Below are 18,600 nucleotides of genomic sequence, written 5' to 3' on the forward strand. Positions count from 1 at the left end.
AATCCCTTATGGAAATCTGTCAACAAACCAGACTAAAAGAGAGAGAGAGATAGAGAGAGAGAGAGAGAGAGAGAGAGAGAGAGAGAGAGAGAAGGAGAGAGAGAGAGAGAAAGAGAGAAAGAGATGTGTTGCCCATGGCAACAGAGTGGAGAAAGCTATCGGGATTCTGGACGCGGTGGAGGATGCCTTGATTCTGTCACTCAGTAAAGAGGGAACTCCTTCCGAGAGCTTGCAGGGGGATTTTACGGTACACTATTTTTCTAAGATACGTTTCTTTCTTTTGTCAGCACCTACCCTGCACACACACTTCTTTATTTATTCTTCATTTCTAGTTAACAGATCGTAAATAACAGATTGTAGAGACTCAAATGTAATCTGAATTGTTGGTGCACTGTTGCTTCATATCAACTAAATTCAATTTACAGTGACTCTCGCAATGTGTGTGTGTGTGTGTGTGTGTGTGTGTGTGTGTGTGTGTGTGTGTGTGTGTGTGTGTGTGGAGTAAAGGGAGGAGGATGGCCTGATTTTATTATATGTAAGAGAGAGTGATATAGAGTGATTTCAAATATATTTAATTTATTTTTTTTTTGTACACTAAAAGTGTAAACCTATTTATTTGTGGTTAGTGAGGTTAATCGCAGGGTTATAATTGGGGCAGAAAATTCCAGAGTCCAACCTACATCCAATATACTGTATGTTGCTAGGGCTGTAATGATATGGATGGTATTGGAAACGAGGCTCTTGAATCGATAAGTTTGCATACTGAACAATACATTAAACTAACTGCATAATAAAGTAGGCTATTATTCATAAAATACCACTTAAATTATATGAGGATTCATTTAAACCTAATCAAACCCACACTTCATTTTCTGAAAAAGTAGCTTCCTTTATATCTCAAATATCATAAGGCAATGAGAGTTCAATGAGAAAAAAAAAAAAAAACTAGCTAGAATATTGATTTTTTGTGAGCCAATAGCATAACACACTAACCAGAGCAAAGAACACACACATATATAGACACACAACTCTCTCTCTCTCTCTTGCTCTCTTTTCTTTTTCTCTGCTTTAAGACAGCATTCACGACTGAAAGCAATGTGTTGAAAATGCAGGAAAACAACCCACATTTGAGCGACAGGTCACCGAATTTGTGCTACTTTGAAATCAACTACTCACATATTAGATTTGGTACAAATGTTTTGCTGAGGCTGTACAACCCTCATCACCATCAGGATCACTAGCGTCATAATCATTGAACACAGCAAACAATAATTTTTAGGAGCATTTCTTCTGGCATTCAATTCAGAAAGCCTGTCAGCTGAAGAAGAAAAATAAAATATATACCTAAAGCACCTTTAACGGGAGCATAGGACTCAGTGTCTAGCTAGCTAAAGTGCTTTAATTAATGTGAGTGTGTCTTCTTTGGGATCTTTTTCCACTAGTGGAGCAAAACAGAACGTTTGGCCATATTGAGCCATAAATGTCACTTTTTCTTTTAGAGAACTGCTGTATGAAAGCAATATCATACTTGCAATCATTCAGTTATGTTGAATATCTGCAAGCCTGTGATTTCCTACAGCACTTGCACCTACATTAAATCACTGCCAGTGTGATATTGTTTAAATACACAGCTGCTGTTTCATTAAACATCTTTAAAAATCTGAATGGATGCATTATCAAGCTTCAGATATTGTTCATTTATATTGTTAAATATTTTAATCAGTTGAAAATAAAACCCTTAGACACATACATGTATTGAGGCATGTTTTTTTTTTTTTTGCTGTACTGTATCAAAGAATGTATTGTATCAAGGTACCACCACAATGTATGTGTGTGTCTGTGGAGCCTTCAGATTAAAGCAGGAGGTCCTTGTAGCATGAAGATGGCAATTATGATATGGGGATGAACTCATTATGCATGCAGTCCCAGATGACAGCAGTGAGTGTAAGGGATGTGAAGGGATGTCTGTTTTTAACCAGGGTGAGGTCATGAAGATCACAAGATCTGAAACTGTGTATCAGAACGAGAGAATGAGGCTTAATGTGGTAATAGATTTGCATGCTGCACATCTCCGTCTTTCCTACTGTTTATCATTCCTCTCTGTCTCGTTTGTTCCCATGCTTTGTTTAATTCATGCTAGTCTTATGGGGGATGCACACAACCACATTTCCTCCAGTCATCCTATTAGGCAGGTAAACAATAACAAATTGTACATTCAATGGATTCGACTGAATTAACATTGCAAACATACAAGCTTGATTTTCACCTGTGTCTTCTCTCTCCTTGCTTTCATTTTTAATCAATTAGAAATGATATAACGTGGACTGTGACTTTAATTTGTGATGTTTTTTGTCCATGGTGTGAACTGCTTTTTCTCTTCTGAATCATTCCATTTCTTCTTTTTGTCTTTGATGGCGTTAGTCATGACAACAGTCCATGTGCACATACTATAGTCTCTCAAAACATTTTTCTCCTGTGATATAAACAAGAACAAATAACTGGCCTTCTAGTTCTAACTAATGAGCGCGTTCATCCCTCACCCTCACCTTGCAATATCATCTCCATGGTGATCAGGGATTAAACTGCCGATGTGTCATCAATGAATAGGGCAATGTAGCGAAAGAGGATTTTTTAAATAAAATCATGATAAAGTAGTTAGACTTTTCATAAAATCATGAGCTACCAGTTTTTGTACCAAAAAAATGGATAAATACTTCTCACAGGAGAAACCAATAAGATCTGTCCAGAAAAAAGGCTGAGATGTATGGGACAGGGGAATTAAGAAACATTCACGTGTGGCTTATAGCAGGCATGAATTTTTTATGGTTGCTGTAATCATCTTTCCAATCCAGAGCAATTATCTAAGTGGAGGCTGTTCTGAATATTGCATACTCTAGTACACAGTGCCAAACCTGATTAGTTCACTTTACTCAAACTGTTCTTATAGAATGAATGTGCTGATTAAACCGAATGCGCTTATTTGTATTTCGTATTTATTTGATTCTAGTTTCATTAAAAGCAGTAAACATACAGTAGATTAATCTCCTCAGCCTTTAATGCCTCCATGAATGTACAGAATGTTTCATTAAGCTCAATATTCAGAGTTTAGTCTTTCACTTGTAGAGGGAGTAAATACCAAAATTGTGATACTCAGATAGTTATGTGGCGTGTTATTACTGTACATTTAATGCACTGGTACAAAAGTACTAACTCGCCATATAAATGATTTTATGCCGTGAAAGCATTTGTTAAGGGTAGTCAATCTCTTATCACTCTCTTTGAATTTGGATTTTATTTCAAGCAATGCTTATACAAATACTATAGGCTATACCCAGTGCCTCTGTGGTAACTTATAGATACATATAAAAACAGTTTAAGATATAACTTTTCATTGAATCACTGCCAGTCACCATGATGCAATGTAACAGTATCTCAAGCATTCAGAGAAAGACATACCATCATCTTATTATATACTACAAATCCCTCGTTGTTCCTTCCACCAGTCCATAATTCGATTAGCAATTACAACAAGGTGTCTGCCTACTCCATTAACTGGACAAATGCCAAGATTCTGCCTCTAACTCAATTTATCTGAGTTGCTGAGGTCAGGGACTTGCCTTTTAATTGTGCAAGCTATCTATCAAATACTTTGGAATCTGCATTTCAGAACACTTAAATGATCTACGCACAATAAATTATATCCCCCTGCTAGACTGCTAGAATAAAATAAAAAATGGGGAGATGGAATAAATCACCTTTATTCTCAACTGGCCGAATGCCCACAGTAAAAATGTATATCCTGCTCCAAATTAATCACTTTTTCTTTATAGCTGCATCCCAAATGTCATATTACACACTAGGCACTAACACTATGCACACTATGTGCTACATTGTCTTGTGTATGAAATGCGATTTCATCTGAAATGGAACACTTAATCTTTACTACGCAAAAGTAGAAGACGTTTCCCAATCGATGGAAAATGATACCAAATGCACTTTATGTATGGCCATGAATTTTTAAAATGTTTTAAAATAAATCTCACAATATGGCCTATTTGAAAAAAAAAAAAAAACACAACATAAAAACATTTGTAAGATGTCTGTCCAATGGAGTTTCATTTTCAGTTTTTTCCCTTGTCCAGCGTCAGTGCTTGGTAGCCTTTTCCACTATTGTACGTCAGCAAAGCCGAAAGCAGTAAATGTATGTGTAAGTGTCCAACCTGAAATGTTAATTTTAAACAACTACTCAAACAAACTGGTGTAGAATAGTGCATAATTATGTGATTTGGGACACACCTTATGTCTCCTGTTACACCATCCTCTTCACATTTTATATATGTGTACCTATATGTTCCTTTACAACAGCGTCTGCACATTTTTTTCAATGCCGTAGCCTCAGAACCATTTACTCCACACATCTCTGCACAGCTATAGCCTTTATATTTATTCACTGTACATATGTTTACATATATATTACATGCTGTACATAAGTTTACATATATATCTATATATATTACATGCTGTACATATGCTACATATTTATCTGAACTTGTCTATTTGCACAATTGCTACTCTTTGCACTTTTGGTAGATCCCAAACTGCATTCTGTTGCTGTGTACCTGTACTATACAATGACAATAAAGTTCTATCTATCTATCTATCTATCTATCTATCTATCTATCTATCTATCTATCTATCTATCTATCTATCTATCTATCTATCAATAATAATAATAACAATTATTATTATTATTATTATTATTATTATTATTATTATTATTATTATTATTATTATTATTAATACACCAATAACTTTATATTCAGGTCTGGACAAACAAAACAAGCCAAATATGATAGAAAGTGAGGACAGTTTAATTATGAGCTGGTCATCAGAGACATTCTTTTCATAGACCTAAAAATCATAAAAAAAAAGTATAATTGTCTTAAATATGACACTATTTGCACACCTCTAACCACCTGGTGGAAAACAAACTCCTTAATCACAGCTAAATTGGATAATACCCCACTGTGGAGTAATCTCTCACTCATATTTAACAGTAAGCTGTCTAGGATTTCGGTATTGCGTATACAACCTACACTGTACCAGATCACTGACAATTTCAGCACATCCACATGAAACAAGCTGTAAAGCATACATTAACACCTGAAAACTTCATGAATACCTCTATACAGTACCTAGAAGTACATTCCCTCAAATGTTTGTGCAAAAATGAAAAATTAATATTGTCCACAAACAGCACAACACACACTTCTCTACTTCCAATTGCCAATATACAGAATAACTTCTCTATGTGTTCTAAATCAAAATTAATACAGTACAAAATTCTTCTCACAACTCACACTATCTATAAACCTCATTGCATGGAATTTAGTGACACTAATACATGCTAACACTGTCAGCATCCAAACACGATTACTTTCTTGCTCTCTGCCTCTGTTCTTACAAACAGTGATTCAATATCCTCGAGCTCAGAACCCCTTTATGACCCTCATTCTCTTCACTTTAGCAATATATTAAACTTTTAATATTAATAGCACTAACTATTGAGGGAAAAAACATACCAGAGGACTACACAGACTACAAGTTCAAGTTCAATTTTTACTGAACGCACGCACTTTTTCACAGATCACATTATTTAAGGACTCTCATTTCACACTCGCCTTGTGAAGTAAATGATCAGAGCTTTCTACCTGTCAATACTAAGCCTTTTCACTATGCCATACTGCCTTATTTTGATTTGTGAAAAAAAAAAAAAAACAATCCATAGCTTAAACGTTTTACAAGATGAAAATATCAGAAACTTTCCCAGTCATCCTTTCTTTTTTTTTCTTTTTCTTTTTTCTTTTTTCTCGAGCCGATTCTTTATCGTCAAACACTTATTTACTTCTGGGCAGATTTGTCCCAGGAAACAGTGGCATTTTCCTTGTGTCAAATTGAAGTCCAGTGACACTGTATGACATGTTTAATTTAACAACAATATGTCACACAAGAACAATGGCATGCCAATCCAGTCCAACATTAAATATGTACAGTGCCTTACATTATTCAACTCATATTAAATGTTCTACATTTACAGACAAAAAGGTTTTGTGACAAAAATGTATTGACCTTATACACCATCCACATAGTGAAGCATGTGGTGGTTGGATTTATATATATATTGTAGCATTAGGAAAAACGCAGATAAAATAAAACAGTTCTTTGCAATCTCCAAGGATTGTTATTGTGTGAAAAGACCAGAGGAAATGCAGGTTTATTTCCCAAACATTTCCTCAAGGATTTTTAAGTCATTTTTAAATTTCATCCCCAGACACTGACTAGACAAAGAAAGTGTGCCAGAATTGTAGCAAATACACCAGGGTACTGAACAAATTACAAATCCGTGGGTGCATCAAGAAGAGGTTTGATAAAAAAAAAAATGCACAGGAAGATTCAAAAACATGATTGCATTTTAAAGGTCATCTTCTGAAGAGAGAAAAAGAAAGCCAGTCAAATAATTACTCTGGAAGTGTTGTTAGACACTAAGGTTTCAGCTGTGAGAACATTCCAGTGGTGTTCTAAAGCACATTATTGCTGAGAAAGGGATTTTGTAGAAAGAAAAGCAAAGCAGAACAGATATTCACATTAGCCAAAGACCATAAAGCACAAAGTGGCACTCAGAGATAAAAAATCCCAAGGAATGTTGAATCAAGTTTTTTTTTTTTAAATTGGTGCTAATATGTCAAAAAAATAAATAAATAAACAATTGTTAAGAAACACAGCAAAGCCTGTTTCTGTGAATCATGTGACTTTCATCAGGAGCACGACTCCATGACTTCAAAAACACTGAAACCGAATGCTAGTCGAAATCTGATGCAACCCAAAGCACAACATCGACCATCTACCTCAATATAATTGATGTATGAGATCACTTAAACTGGGAAAAGCAGTCAGGTCTTTCATGCAGTTTTACATTTCCAGGAAGACACTAGTGCATTAAAAAAATCTTATTGTTAAATTATTGCTTTTTAAGATGATATTATGATGATACACGGTATACTTTCAAGCACATATAAACATATATGGATAAACTGCTATTAAAAATCATTGTGCTTAGCACTATAAATTTTCCCCCAATAAGACTGCATTCTAACCCTGTCATGATAGATGATTAATATGGCACTATGCAATCAGGAGATTAACCATCCTACCCATGGAAAAAGCCTTAGGCCAGCACTGTGTTTGCATTTTTAATTTAAATATATTTTTATTTTTTGCTTAGTCTTACATGCATGTGCTGTAATACTGTGTGTATACCCCTGCTGTTCACAACAAGACTTTTTTTCTTGGTTGGCTAAATAAATAGTCTTTAACAAAGGTGTCCCTTGAGGACTCTTGAGCAGTATTGCTGGGAATTCTGTCCATGAAGACACGAAGTGTCTTTGCTCATATACTACACAACAGCTTGTCTAACAGAATTCGCACAGTGTGGAGCTGGACAATCAGATGAATGATAATAAAGGGGACAGAATGTAGGAGCGGAATGACCTTTATATGACCTTATCTAGCTGGAGGTGCTCATGAGATGTGGTTTCGAAGAAGACGTCAGTAATTGAGTGCGTGTTTGAGAGAGCCAGGAGGCTCCATGGTGACTAGAGAGTAAGGTTCAATCAGCGACAGGATCGATCCTCCACTGCTAGATGCGTAAGACACGAGCATACACAGTGTTTCTGTTTCAAAATCACTTAAAGCCATGGTATGGTGTTGCGCTGTGTATTTAAATGATAGGGTAATTGATTTATCACATTTACCCTGCCACACAGACAAATAAACCATGTAAGCCTAGGAAAGCAGTTGTCTTGTGAAGATTGAGCTCTTGTTGTTCATATACAGTACTATAGTGACATTTCAGATGCTCCTGCAGAAGGAAGTGTATTGCTGCTTTTAGTTTCGTTGCATGTAATCCAGTAATACAGAATAAAATCTGGTTGTATGCTTCCAGTCTGTTTCGCACAAATCACATCATCTGTGTTAGGCACAGAGCTATAGACAGGTGTAGGTGTTTCTATCCCTGATGTCTATACAGACATTGGCTCATTCAAAGTGAAATAGAGAAGAGAGAAAGAGAAGAGAAAGGCAATGACATGTACAGCCAGAGAGACAGAGAGAGGGATCACAACCAGAGACACAATGTTGTTTTTCTCCTTTTGGAATGCCAGCCATGCTTGTCTCTAAATCCAGTGAGGTGATGTACTGGGGGTTTTCTGTGCTCAGCAGAAGTGGAATGTCTTGTCAAGGGTTTTGCCTCTGCTACGCCCTGTGCCGTGTTTGTTCGCTTTACTGAACCGCTAAATGGCAACGAGCGAAAAGCGGCACCCCAGGCCACAGCATGAATACATCGAGAGCAAGGAGAAAGGGGTGTGGAGATGAAATGGGTGGTGAAAAATAAATGTAAGTGTTTCTGGCTGTGTTGCTCAGTTGTGTCCAGAGTAATATAAATACTGCAACAGAGAAAATAAAATGCGGTATTTGCTGGAACACAGAACCGTATGGTATATCTATAATTATAATTCTTCCCTATGTAAAAGGAAAAATGCAAAGAAAAGGGGAGTGTAAGGAAAGAAAAAAAACAAAAAAAATAAACACACAGGATGAAAAAGGCTTCTTATGGAAGTTCATGCAGAGCCACTCACCAGTGCTGGATTTAATTGTCTCATTGCCTACAGTCTGTCCCAGTAAGTCATACTGGTTTAATCGGGAGCTCTCCCCCTCTACCACCACTGAGTGTGAGGCATTCTTTGTCCATCTGTATGTCACCTCGGTTGATGTGTACGCATCTGTGGAACGTCAGTCACACAAATTCATTACCTCAGTAATCTGACCCTGCTATAATATATGATTTTAGAATATAATCTCAGAAATAAAGCTTTGCAAACAAACATGGTGATCAAAATTTAATAGTCACACTCACAGCTGCCAAATTTGAGAGGACAGGAGTGGAAATCCATGGGAAAATCCTCAAGATGCATTGGACATTCAGCATGTACTGTCAACCTGTGACACACATCCACACATGCTAAGTACTGCGATAAAACGTGAACATAGAAATGTTAAGGGATAAGTCAGCAAGACAAGGGCATTTATAATAAAACTAAACAAAAAAATCAAAGCAAAGCAAAAAATAAAGGCATGGTAGCAAGAGATACACTACAGAACACCTATTCTGGAGCATGAGCTGAACAAAGCACGATTCATTGTCCTGTTTTTCCCATTATAAAACTCTCACTCAAAAGGATATTAACTGCTAGTATCTTGATGTGAATAACATTCTCTTTGAAAAGGTCAGCCACATTATATTAACAAAGACAGACTGCCCTCAGAAAGTCAAATAGCATATACACATTTTAGCTCTTCCAATGTATGAATTCAAAGAAAGGGCAAGACCTTCTATGGGTAGCGCTTTGGTTTTACCAGTAACCCTTTGATACAGAAACACAATACAGAAATTAGACGCCCAAGAATGAGAAATTAATATATATGGTGTTACATTGGTTATACACTATATATATGGGAGGATTTAAATATGAACCAAAAAACACAGGGGTTGAAGTTATGACTCAGAAGGCTCATGCTAATACTATAGCAGTTTTTCTATAGCAGATATTCTGCATAACCTATGGCTTATATAAACTCATTTCCTTTGTAAAAGAAAAGGGTTGTTGAGAGCTAAAAGCTTTCTGTACATAGACATTTATGTTAATAACATTTATAGATGGAGTTAAGGATGTCAGCGCTTTGTAACGATCAGTAAGTTATCGGACACTGGCAGCGGTTTCGGGTTTCTCTGTAAACTGGCAAGCTGCGTTTTTGATTTAATTACCTTTAACAGAAAAATTAAAATTGTAGATGGTGAGCAAACAACTGATTGCAGCTGCTACAGTGGAAGTGAACATTATGCTTGATTAATTCATTGTATACACGGTTAAACAGTCTGACATGTTGTTTATTGATAAAAGGTAATTTATAATCCGTAGCAAACTACTATGATATCTATAGCTGAGATGCTGTTTTATGAAAATAATCCACTGCATACCACACCACAAAGACATGGGGACATGTCCTCATCAGTGAACAGTTCACAACTTCAACAAATTAGACTTGAAAGAATTTCCTGGTTACACATTTCCACCTTTCAACCAGAAAGTACACCGTTATACAAGGGAAATGATTAATAATCAAACTCTTTGGTGTCACCATAATGAGGATGGCTTACCATCTCATAATTTATGGTTTGCGTATTAGGAAATTTACACATTTCATTTTTACATATTTATTTCCTGAATTTATACATTTCTACAAAGCTGTTTTGAGATAATGGCTATTGTTAATAGTGCTACACAAATAAAGTTTACATTTATGGCATTTGGCAGACACCTCTTACCCAGAGCAATGTACCTAAGTGCTCTGAAGTCTCTATAAAAAAAATACATTAACACTAGTTCACTAGGTTACAGATTTAGGATACCATCAACCTAAACTCAATTCAGTGTTTTTTTTTCCCAAGTTAAATTGAATTTTATAAAATTTTCATAAACCAGCACAAGCACATGGTTGGTTATTCCTTAAATACTTTAAAAGAAATCTGGAATCGTACTTGATGTATAACAAGTGAGGCATAAGTCAAACACCAGGCTTTACTGAGGCATCATTTACTGTAGAAACCTATTAAGTCCACTGAATCAGCAGTCATGTTTCATATATATTATTATCTACTTCTAGTTTATTCCTAATTTGCGATCTTTCATCTACCTACCCTTAAAAAATATATATATATATATATATATATATATATATAATAATTCATGAGTACCCGGCACTGAAAGATCGAATTGAGTAACATTACCACAATTTGTTTTCATTCTTCCAGCATGATTTATGCATGTAATTTCAAAGCCCTGCAAGTCGAACACTGAGTTCATACCTGAGCTACAGTAAGAATCAAACCTACGATTCTGGTGTATTACAAGACACATTACTGCTGCACTATTCTACCAGACATGTTTCATACTATAGTCAGCGGCATGCTACACAATTCAGTCTATATTATATATATATATACAGTATATTCACCTCATTGTGTAGAGCAGAGTGCCATCATCCCGGATACGCAGGAGCTTATTAGGCATGGTCATGTTGTGTGCCACTGATTTCTTCCCATTATGAAAGAAAGTGTCTGGAGTCCAGATTTTGCTGGCCATCAGGTTGTTGAGACGAAGGATGTTCATTGGTCCCACAAACTTTAACCGTTCATCTACCCAGCTCTGCCTGAAGAACACGTCTATTGTGTATTCCTGGTTGAAAAGACAATTAAACAGAGAAACATCATGTTCCTTTCAGTGCCCAAAATGTTTTATACTGAATTTTTTCATCTTTTTCATTTTAAGTTTGAAAATAATTGAATCTATGTAACACTGACAGAAGCTTTCATCTTTGTTCTTAAACTCACTGCCAATTTTTTTTAAATAATTAATAACTAGACCAGTTTAATGATGCAATCTGGACTGTTGAAAGCAAATCTTGCTCCAAATCATTTCAAGCTATTGTATTTTTATTCTTACTGTGTACACATAATCCAATACAACACTTGATTGTGTCTATCTGAGTTAGCATAAATACATATTGCATAGTCTAACAATTAATACTGGCTAGTCATCTAGTATCATCTCGTACTGCTGATTGCACTGTGTATTGGGATGATAAGATCATGTGATAACACAGTAGAAGGTGAAATGCTGAGAGTTTGATTAGATTTTGAGCATTTAAAATCTTTAAATCGGTTTTTATTTCACACAGTTCAATTAGGATTTTGAAGAAAACTGGTATTAATACATTGAAAGGAAATACACCGTAGGGAGAAAGAATGAGCTAGTAGGTGATCAAGGTGTTGATATTATGCAGCAAAAACAGGAAAATAATTTTTGCTAAAGATAAAATAGAGTTTTGATCTTATTACTATTTGTCTAAATATAGTATTAAAAAATCATCATCATCATCTTAATCATCTCCAAGCTAGAACTCTGTAAATTTGGCAGTACACACTTATTATTGCAGAATTAAATATTTCAATAAAAAATTAGCAAACAACTGACAGTAGAAAAATCCAGCAAAATATAAAGATGTAAAAATATAAAATTTTACATTCAAATTTACATTACATTCCATTAAAAACATCAGGATACCTGTTTTATTTTCTTTTATAATCATTTTGTTATTATGAAAGACAATTCAATTGGCTGAAGGTTACTATTAAACTGAATTACTATAATAAAAGTGAATGGGATAAAACTCTATGTCAATATCAAGTATAAAGCAATAAAATGAATACTCATTACTTTTTTTAATATTGGAAAACACTGCTTGGAAAACCTTTGACCCTAATAAAGTAAATACAACAGCTTTGGGATGCTGACAGCAGGGGAAAAAATGAGCATGAGAGAGAGAGAGAGAGAGAGAGAGAGAGAGAGAGAGAGAGAGAGAGAGAGAGAGAGAGAGAGAGAGAGAGAGAGAGAGAGAGAGGATATTTCTTGTGTTTACCTTAATAGTAAAACAACCAGCTGTTAGTGTGAAGGCTGTGTGTGCAGGATATCAGGTGCAGGATAAGGCAGGTGCAGCATAAGCAGCTCCAGAAAAAGCAGTGATGTGTCTATTTGACCCTGGCAGTCCAATCATCGACCTTTGTGGGCTGAAGAGCAGTTCAGCCACTAAACAATCTATGCCCTTTCGCAAGCTTTACTTTCTTTTTTTTCCACTTTCCCTGTTGTATTCTCACCCTATTGCTCCTAATTCCTCTTTAGCGCACCTCATTTTCCCTCTTTATTTCCTGTCGTCTTTCCCAGGCCCCAGCCTCTATCCACAGGAATCCAAGGCAGGTGAAAAGCTATTTTATCAAACCAAAGTAACCTACAGTGTTCCCTTTCATCCATCACTGACTGGGCCTGGCCTCTCCTCTGAGCCTGAGGGAAGCCTCGTCTGTATCACATTCACACCCTAACACTAATTTACTAGATACTGTGCAATCCGTTGGAGATGCGACTCACTGTGGTCACCCAGGGACAGAGATGAAGGCACCTAATGATTATAGTAAACCGGGCCATAAACATGAAATGTAACACTATTCTCATGAGTTCTTGGGGTTCCCTGCGTTTAAGTTTATATGGGTCCTAATGTTCACACTTTATTAATTTCTCAAAGTACAAAATCTCTTTAAATCTTCTATTTCTTTCTGTGCACCTCGTATTAAATGTAAGATTCGATGCAAGATAAATACGTCCTTCATTGGAAATTTCATCATTACAATTAGAACATAAAGCTATTATGATACACAGAATTCTATTGAATTTTTATATAACATGAAACGGCTTTTCATTTTCAAATGATTAAAAAATTCTGCATTATTAAAGTGAAAAATTTAAACTGAAATATAGAAATGATGTGCTTTTTGTGTGATCCATTCCAACTCTTTGCAGCATATATCGATTTTCTGTTTATAGACAGACTTCACTGTTCAGTACAGTATTAAGTCTGAAAATGAAAGTTCAAAAGATCCTAAGGCAGAAGCGGAGAGAAGCTGTGAGCCAGGATTGAGTGAAAGAAAAAAAAGGTTTTATTCACTGCCTCGAGTCCTTTAGATACAGCACCAAGATCTTACCTCAACAATCGATACCACTTGACAACAAGGGATAAAACACCAAATACATGATAAGACTATTCATCATCATTATAATGGAAATGGCGCTAAAAAGAAGAAGAAAAAAATGCGGTCTTAGATGTTTAAGGCCAAGTACAGCCCAGTAGATCTAATCATTTCTTATAAACATCCATAATTCATTAGAGGCTACTTTAGCAGACGGATCAATGATCAAAGAGCTTGTTTAACGTTCAATGCCTAATGCTGCAGGTAAGATATTTGGAAAGAACTTGGAGAGTATGTAACATCAGGTTAAAAAACGAAATGAAACACAGAAGAATCATTTTCATTAATTGAGAAGGGAACAGTATGGGATACGTAGGATCCACGAAAGGCTTTGCTGTCAGAAGAACGAAAGTAAATCCATTTCAAAAGGTGAAAAAAAAAATGACAACTGTCAAACCCCTTGAAATAAAGAGAGAAAGAGAGGGGAAGGTGAGGAAGGAATGAGAGAAAGGATGAGCTCCTGAGAATGTGTGCAGGCGAAGAAATAGAACAATTTGTCTTTGAAAATGAAAAATATATCAAAGAAAAGCCTGGACCTGCCGGTTGAGCCTGTGCGTCTCTTCTGTGGAAGGGGGACAGTCTGTAAATCAGTAACGAGGAGGGCTGAAAAGATGCTATACATTAATGCTTCACATCATTATTCCCTGAAAGAAAGAGGAGAAAGAAGACACAGGTCCCTCTCCAGGGCTAGTCTAATCCAGTATGTAGCTGAGAGAATGGAACGAGTCGGAATGATAAGAGACACAGGGAGACCCGTGGAAGTAGACAAGGGATGAATTTTGGAGGATTTGGACAGAGAGCTAGAAAGAGGAACCGGAACATGGGCACGAGTGGTGGAGGCGAGGTCCTGCTGGTTTGCGATTCTCTGTGCTTTGACGCAGCAGGAGAAGTGTTTAATCTTACACGGACAGGACAGAGCTGGTGTTTTTGAAGCAGTGTTGTAATGTAACGAAGTAAAAATATTTTTTAAAAATTTGTCAACTTTCACTTTTACTCCACTACATTTCCGAGATAAAATGTATACTTTTACTCCGTTATATTTACAATAAGCATCTTCGTTACTCGTTACTACAAAATAAAATCAGAAGAAATGTGTGCGACTGCAATAAGGGAGGTTTGGCGAATCACTGCTCCTAGGGTGTCACTGCACGTCCGCACGCTCTACAGGGAAGCCCAGGCACGTGCAGCATTTATTTTGGAGGCATTTATCTATAACGGCGGCAACCAAAAGCAACTAAAAGCAGTGAAATGTCACTATTCTTATTACCAAAGTTGATAGCACAAACAAAATATTAATGCAATATCAATACTAAATAAAAATAACATTTATTGATTTGGTCTTTGTCTTGTGAATATTAGTTTATTAGTGACTGCATTCATTGGACACACTGTTTGTAGAGAATGCACGCATACATGAACTGATTTGATTCAAGACTGGCATCATTACATCATGCATACAATTTTGGTGTCCACTTTTGCCATTTAATAATACCGTAACTTTTGGCTTACTATGTATTTGTATAATATATAATATAAAACTCTTCTTGTTTTAAATTCTCACTGAGGGCTAAAACCCCTAAAGATGAAACCCTAGAGCCGCCCCTGCTCTTATGTCCACCGAAAATCACAGAAATTTTACTTTTTACTTTTACTTCAAATACTGAAGTACATTAAATATCAGAAAATTACTTTTGATACTTAAGTACAGCAAATATCAGATACTTTAAGACTTTTACTTGAGTAATATTCTAAAAGGTGACTTTCACTTCTTTTTCTAGTACGATACTTGTACTTTTACTCAAGTATTGCTTTCTACTACTTTATACATCACTGTTCTGAAGCAAAAGTACCAAACACAAAGTGCACACCATACAGGAGTGTTTCGCAACGCTGTCATCGCAGTATACAGTAATACCGTTCAACTGCTCCAAAATATTAGCAGGTAGAAAGTAACTTTAGAGAAATTCTAATGTCTCAAGCTTCAAGACATGATATGAAAACATGAACAGTGTTATTAATAGATTTATGTATTATTTTAAAAACATGCCGGTAAGGTTCACAAGGCATCTGGTTTATATTAATTCAGGTTGAATGGCTGAGGTGTGCATCAACACTGGAAGCCCGCGGGAGGCAAAATAAGTAGGACATTTTGACTTTCATGCAGCTGTGAGCGAGCTGTCAGATATGAAGCTTGCAAGACAAAGAAAGCCTACATATGTTGTAAAGAGAACAAACTCAATTTGTTAGATAATATCACATGCAGGTGTGAAAAAAAAAAAAAAAAAAAAAAAAAAAAAATGAAAAAACCCCAAATGGCTGCGCATGCACATTTCTTTTTTGGACTAATTATAAACTCGAGTGATGTATGTAGCTGAGGTTGAGGAAATTTATACACCCTGCTGACAGTGATAGCCTTTCTACCTCTGTTTTTTGTCGAATTTTGCAGCATTTCCCAAGGGCCATATAAAAACAACAACGAGAAAACACAAGCTGTTTCTATCTTTAGACTAAACTGTGATATTAAAACCATTTCTGATCTTTGACACACCCAAGTGCTTGCTCATGAGCATCTAAAATTTGAAGGTTTTCCCTCAACCACTAAAATTCTGTGAATGGTTCCAACAGAGGTAAAAAAAAGAAAAAAAAAAAAGAACTGAAAACCAACAGTCCTGACCAATTTTTATCAGACTTGTAGAAATAAAAGAATGAATTCGTTAATACTGATTGAAAATGTCCTATAAGTCGATTTCCATTCCGCCAGCAGAATGAAACGCCAGCATCCTGATAAAATGGGCTAAATCCGAATACATCTATTTAGAGGACTGTGTAATACAGTATGTATTATACGCATATGTATATTTATATCTTTAAACATCTGCATACACCTCCTGTGTGATTTATGAATAGATTTGCCTCCTTTTCACCCCATGCTGAGTCTGGTTCCATGCTTAGACTGCTCTGATTAAAACCTGCGTTAAAAAGCTTTGGCTGCGTCACTATTTGAATTGATAATGGAGACAGCTGCGCTGGCGGATTCGTGAGTCATAGAGCTGCTTCCTCTGGCTTATCAGGGGAGGAGAATCTAATTCGGTGTGGCAGGGGTGCAGTCAGGTGGCATTGCTTTTCATTTCACCCCCTTATATGGTGGCATCTGATACCAGCAGGGCCACTATTGGCCACTGTCAATTTACTACTGGCCCCCACACACATGAGGTATTTCTCTCTCTCTCTCTCTCTCTCTCTCTCTCTCTCTCTCTCTCTCTCTCTCTCTCTCTCTCTGACAAAACTGAGCAGAGTAAGGGAAACATCTTTAAAAATAATTGTGGTTTCTACCCAAAATATTTCAAATGAACTGTCAATTTGTTAAACTGATTTGATGTATGGATGTCATTCAGTTTGATCCCTTGTTTTTACGCTATCATGGTTTCATGGGTAGCCTCTATGTAGTGAACAGTCCCATCTACTACTGTTTACTAATGTCTGATTTTGTCCTCTGTTTCTATGCAGACTTAAAAAAAAAAAAAAAAAAAAAAAAAAAGGAAATCAACAACGAAAATTCGATTTCAGTTCTAGCATGTTTGGAACTTTGTCATAAAAAACTATAAAATGTAACAAATTGCAAATTATTTTCGGTTATGCAGTTTCTGCACAGGACTGTGATTTTTTTTTTGGTACATAAGAATGTGCAAGGGATTTGTAATAGATTTTGCAGTAATTTTTTTGTTGATGCACTACTTTTATTTTCTCCACCAGCACGTGTTTTTTCACCATGAAAACATAAAAGCTTTGTTATAGGTTATGAGACTATGAAGACTTCAATCATAACACCTGAAGTTACACTGATAAGTCCTATTTCAGAAGGTTACTTTTGTAAGATAAATGTGGCTTTTTTCTTTGTGGCATTTTAAAGATTAAGAGCAGTGATCTTACCATATCGGTGTCTGAAACAGGTCCAAAACTGGTGACATAGATATCAGTCTTCACCGTGGTGACCCGATCTGAAAAAGAGAATGGGTTAGGAGACAAAAAAATAATCTGATAAAGGAATTTTCATGGACTACTTAAATAAGTCCATTTTTTAAAAGAGAGTTTCTATTTTATCCTCACTATACTCCCATGTGAAATGAAGATGAAAAGATGTCTTGAAGTGCTTGTAAATCCACCTCAGTGCTGTCTTTTTTGGCTCTGCATTGTCTCTCTACCACTGAAGGACTCTTGCTTCTATTTTGGTAATTGCCATTAAATAGATATTTCTCTTTCTTTTTATGTCTTGCTGTCTGTGTCATTTTGCTCACCCTTGTGCCTGTTTAGGCCTGGCTGACTCAGAAAGTGCTTTTTCTTGTCTTTTTGTTCTCTCTGTGGTGGCTCTTCGGAAGACTTGGATGTGGATCGTTAAGTGTTGCTCATTAGCTCTAAACAACGTGCTGTAAAAAAGACCTCCGGGATCTTGATCAGGATCAGAGTCATTGGTCAAAGAGTGTACAGTATATTAAAAATTCAGTTCTGTATTCTGTGTCAAGAGTAGATAATAAAATTTATTTGATTGACTATTCATTGGGATAGAGATCTAAAGATGATGAAAATCTAATGATGTAGTTTATCAGACAATGCTACCAATAAAACAATGGCTTCTGTTCAACTAAAAGCTTTAAATGATCTTTCAGCTTTCCCCACAGCAAGAACAGCGAGCATTTACTGCAGTTCTATATATACCTGAAACGTATACAGTATAAAATAAATTCAATAGTATTATTTTTCATACACGTCTTGAATTAAAAGAAGGTGCCCTGAAGGACTTGGTGATAATTTACTGTTTAAAACTGAGGCATGCATTCAGAGCCCCGGGA

The 18,600-nt window shown here is 36.0% G+C and overlaps 1 protein-coding gene across 2 annotated transcripts in view; it reads right to left on the bottom strand.

The window, feature by feature from the left end:
• Positions 1 to 18,600, bottom strand: part of LOC113635597 (gamma-aminobutyric acid receptor subunit alpha-2) — a 49,048-nt gene that overhangs the window by 16,572 nt on the left and 13,876 nt on the right. For both annotated transcript variants that reach the window (XM_027135114.2, XM_047802685.1), the window contains exons 4-7: positions 17,684 to 17,751; positions 11,131 to 11,351; positions 8,972 to 9,054; positions 8,694 to 8,837 (exon numbers count right to left, since the gene is read on the bottom strand). In XM_027135114.2, the coding sequence (XP_026990915.1) occupies positions 8,694 to 8,837; positions 8,972 to 9,054; positions 11,131 to 11,351; positions 17,684 to 17,751 (516 nt within the window). The remainder of the gene's footprint in view (positions 1 to 8,693; positions 8,838 to 8,971; positions 9,055 to 11,130; positions 11,352 to 17,683; positions 17,752 to 18,600) is intronic.

The sequence above is a fragment of the Tachysurus fulvidraco genome, chromosome 17, assembly GCF_022655615.1.
Source record: "Tachysurus fulvidraco isolate hzauxx_2018 chromosome 17, HZAU_PFXX_2.0, whole genome shotgun sequence".
NCBI lineage: Eukaryota > Metazoa > Chordata > Actinopteri > Siluriformes > Bagridae > Tachysurus > Tachysurus fulvidraco.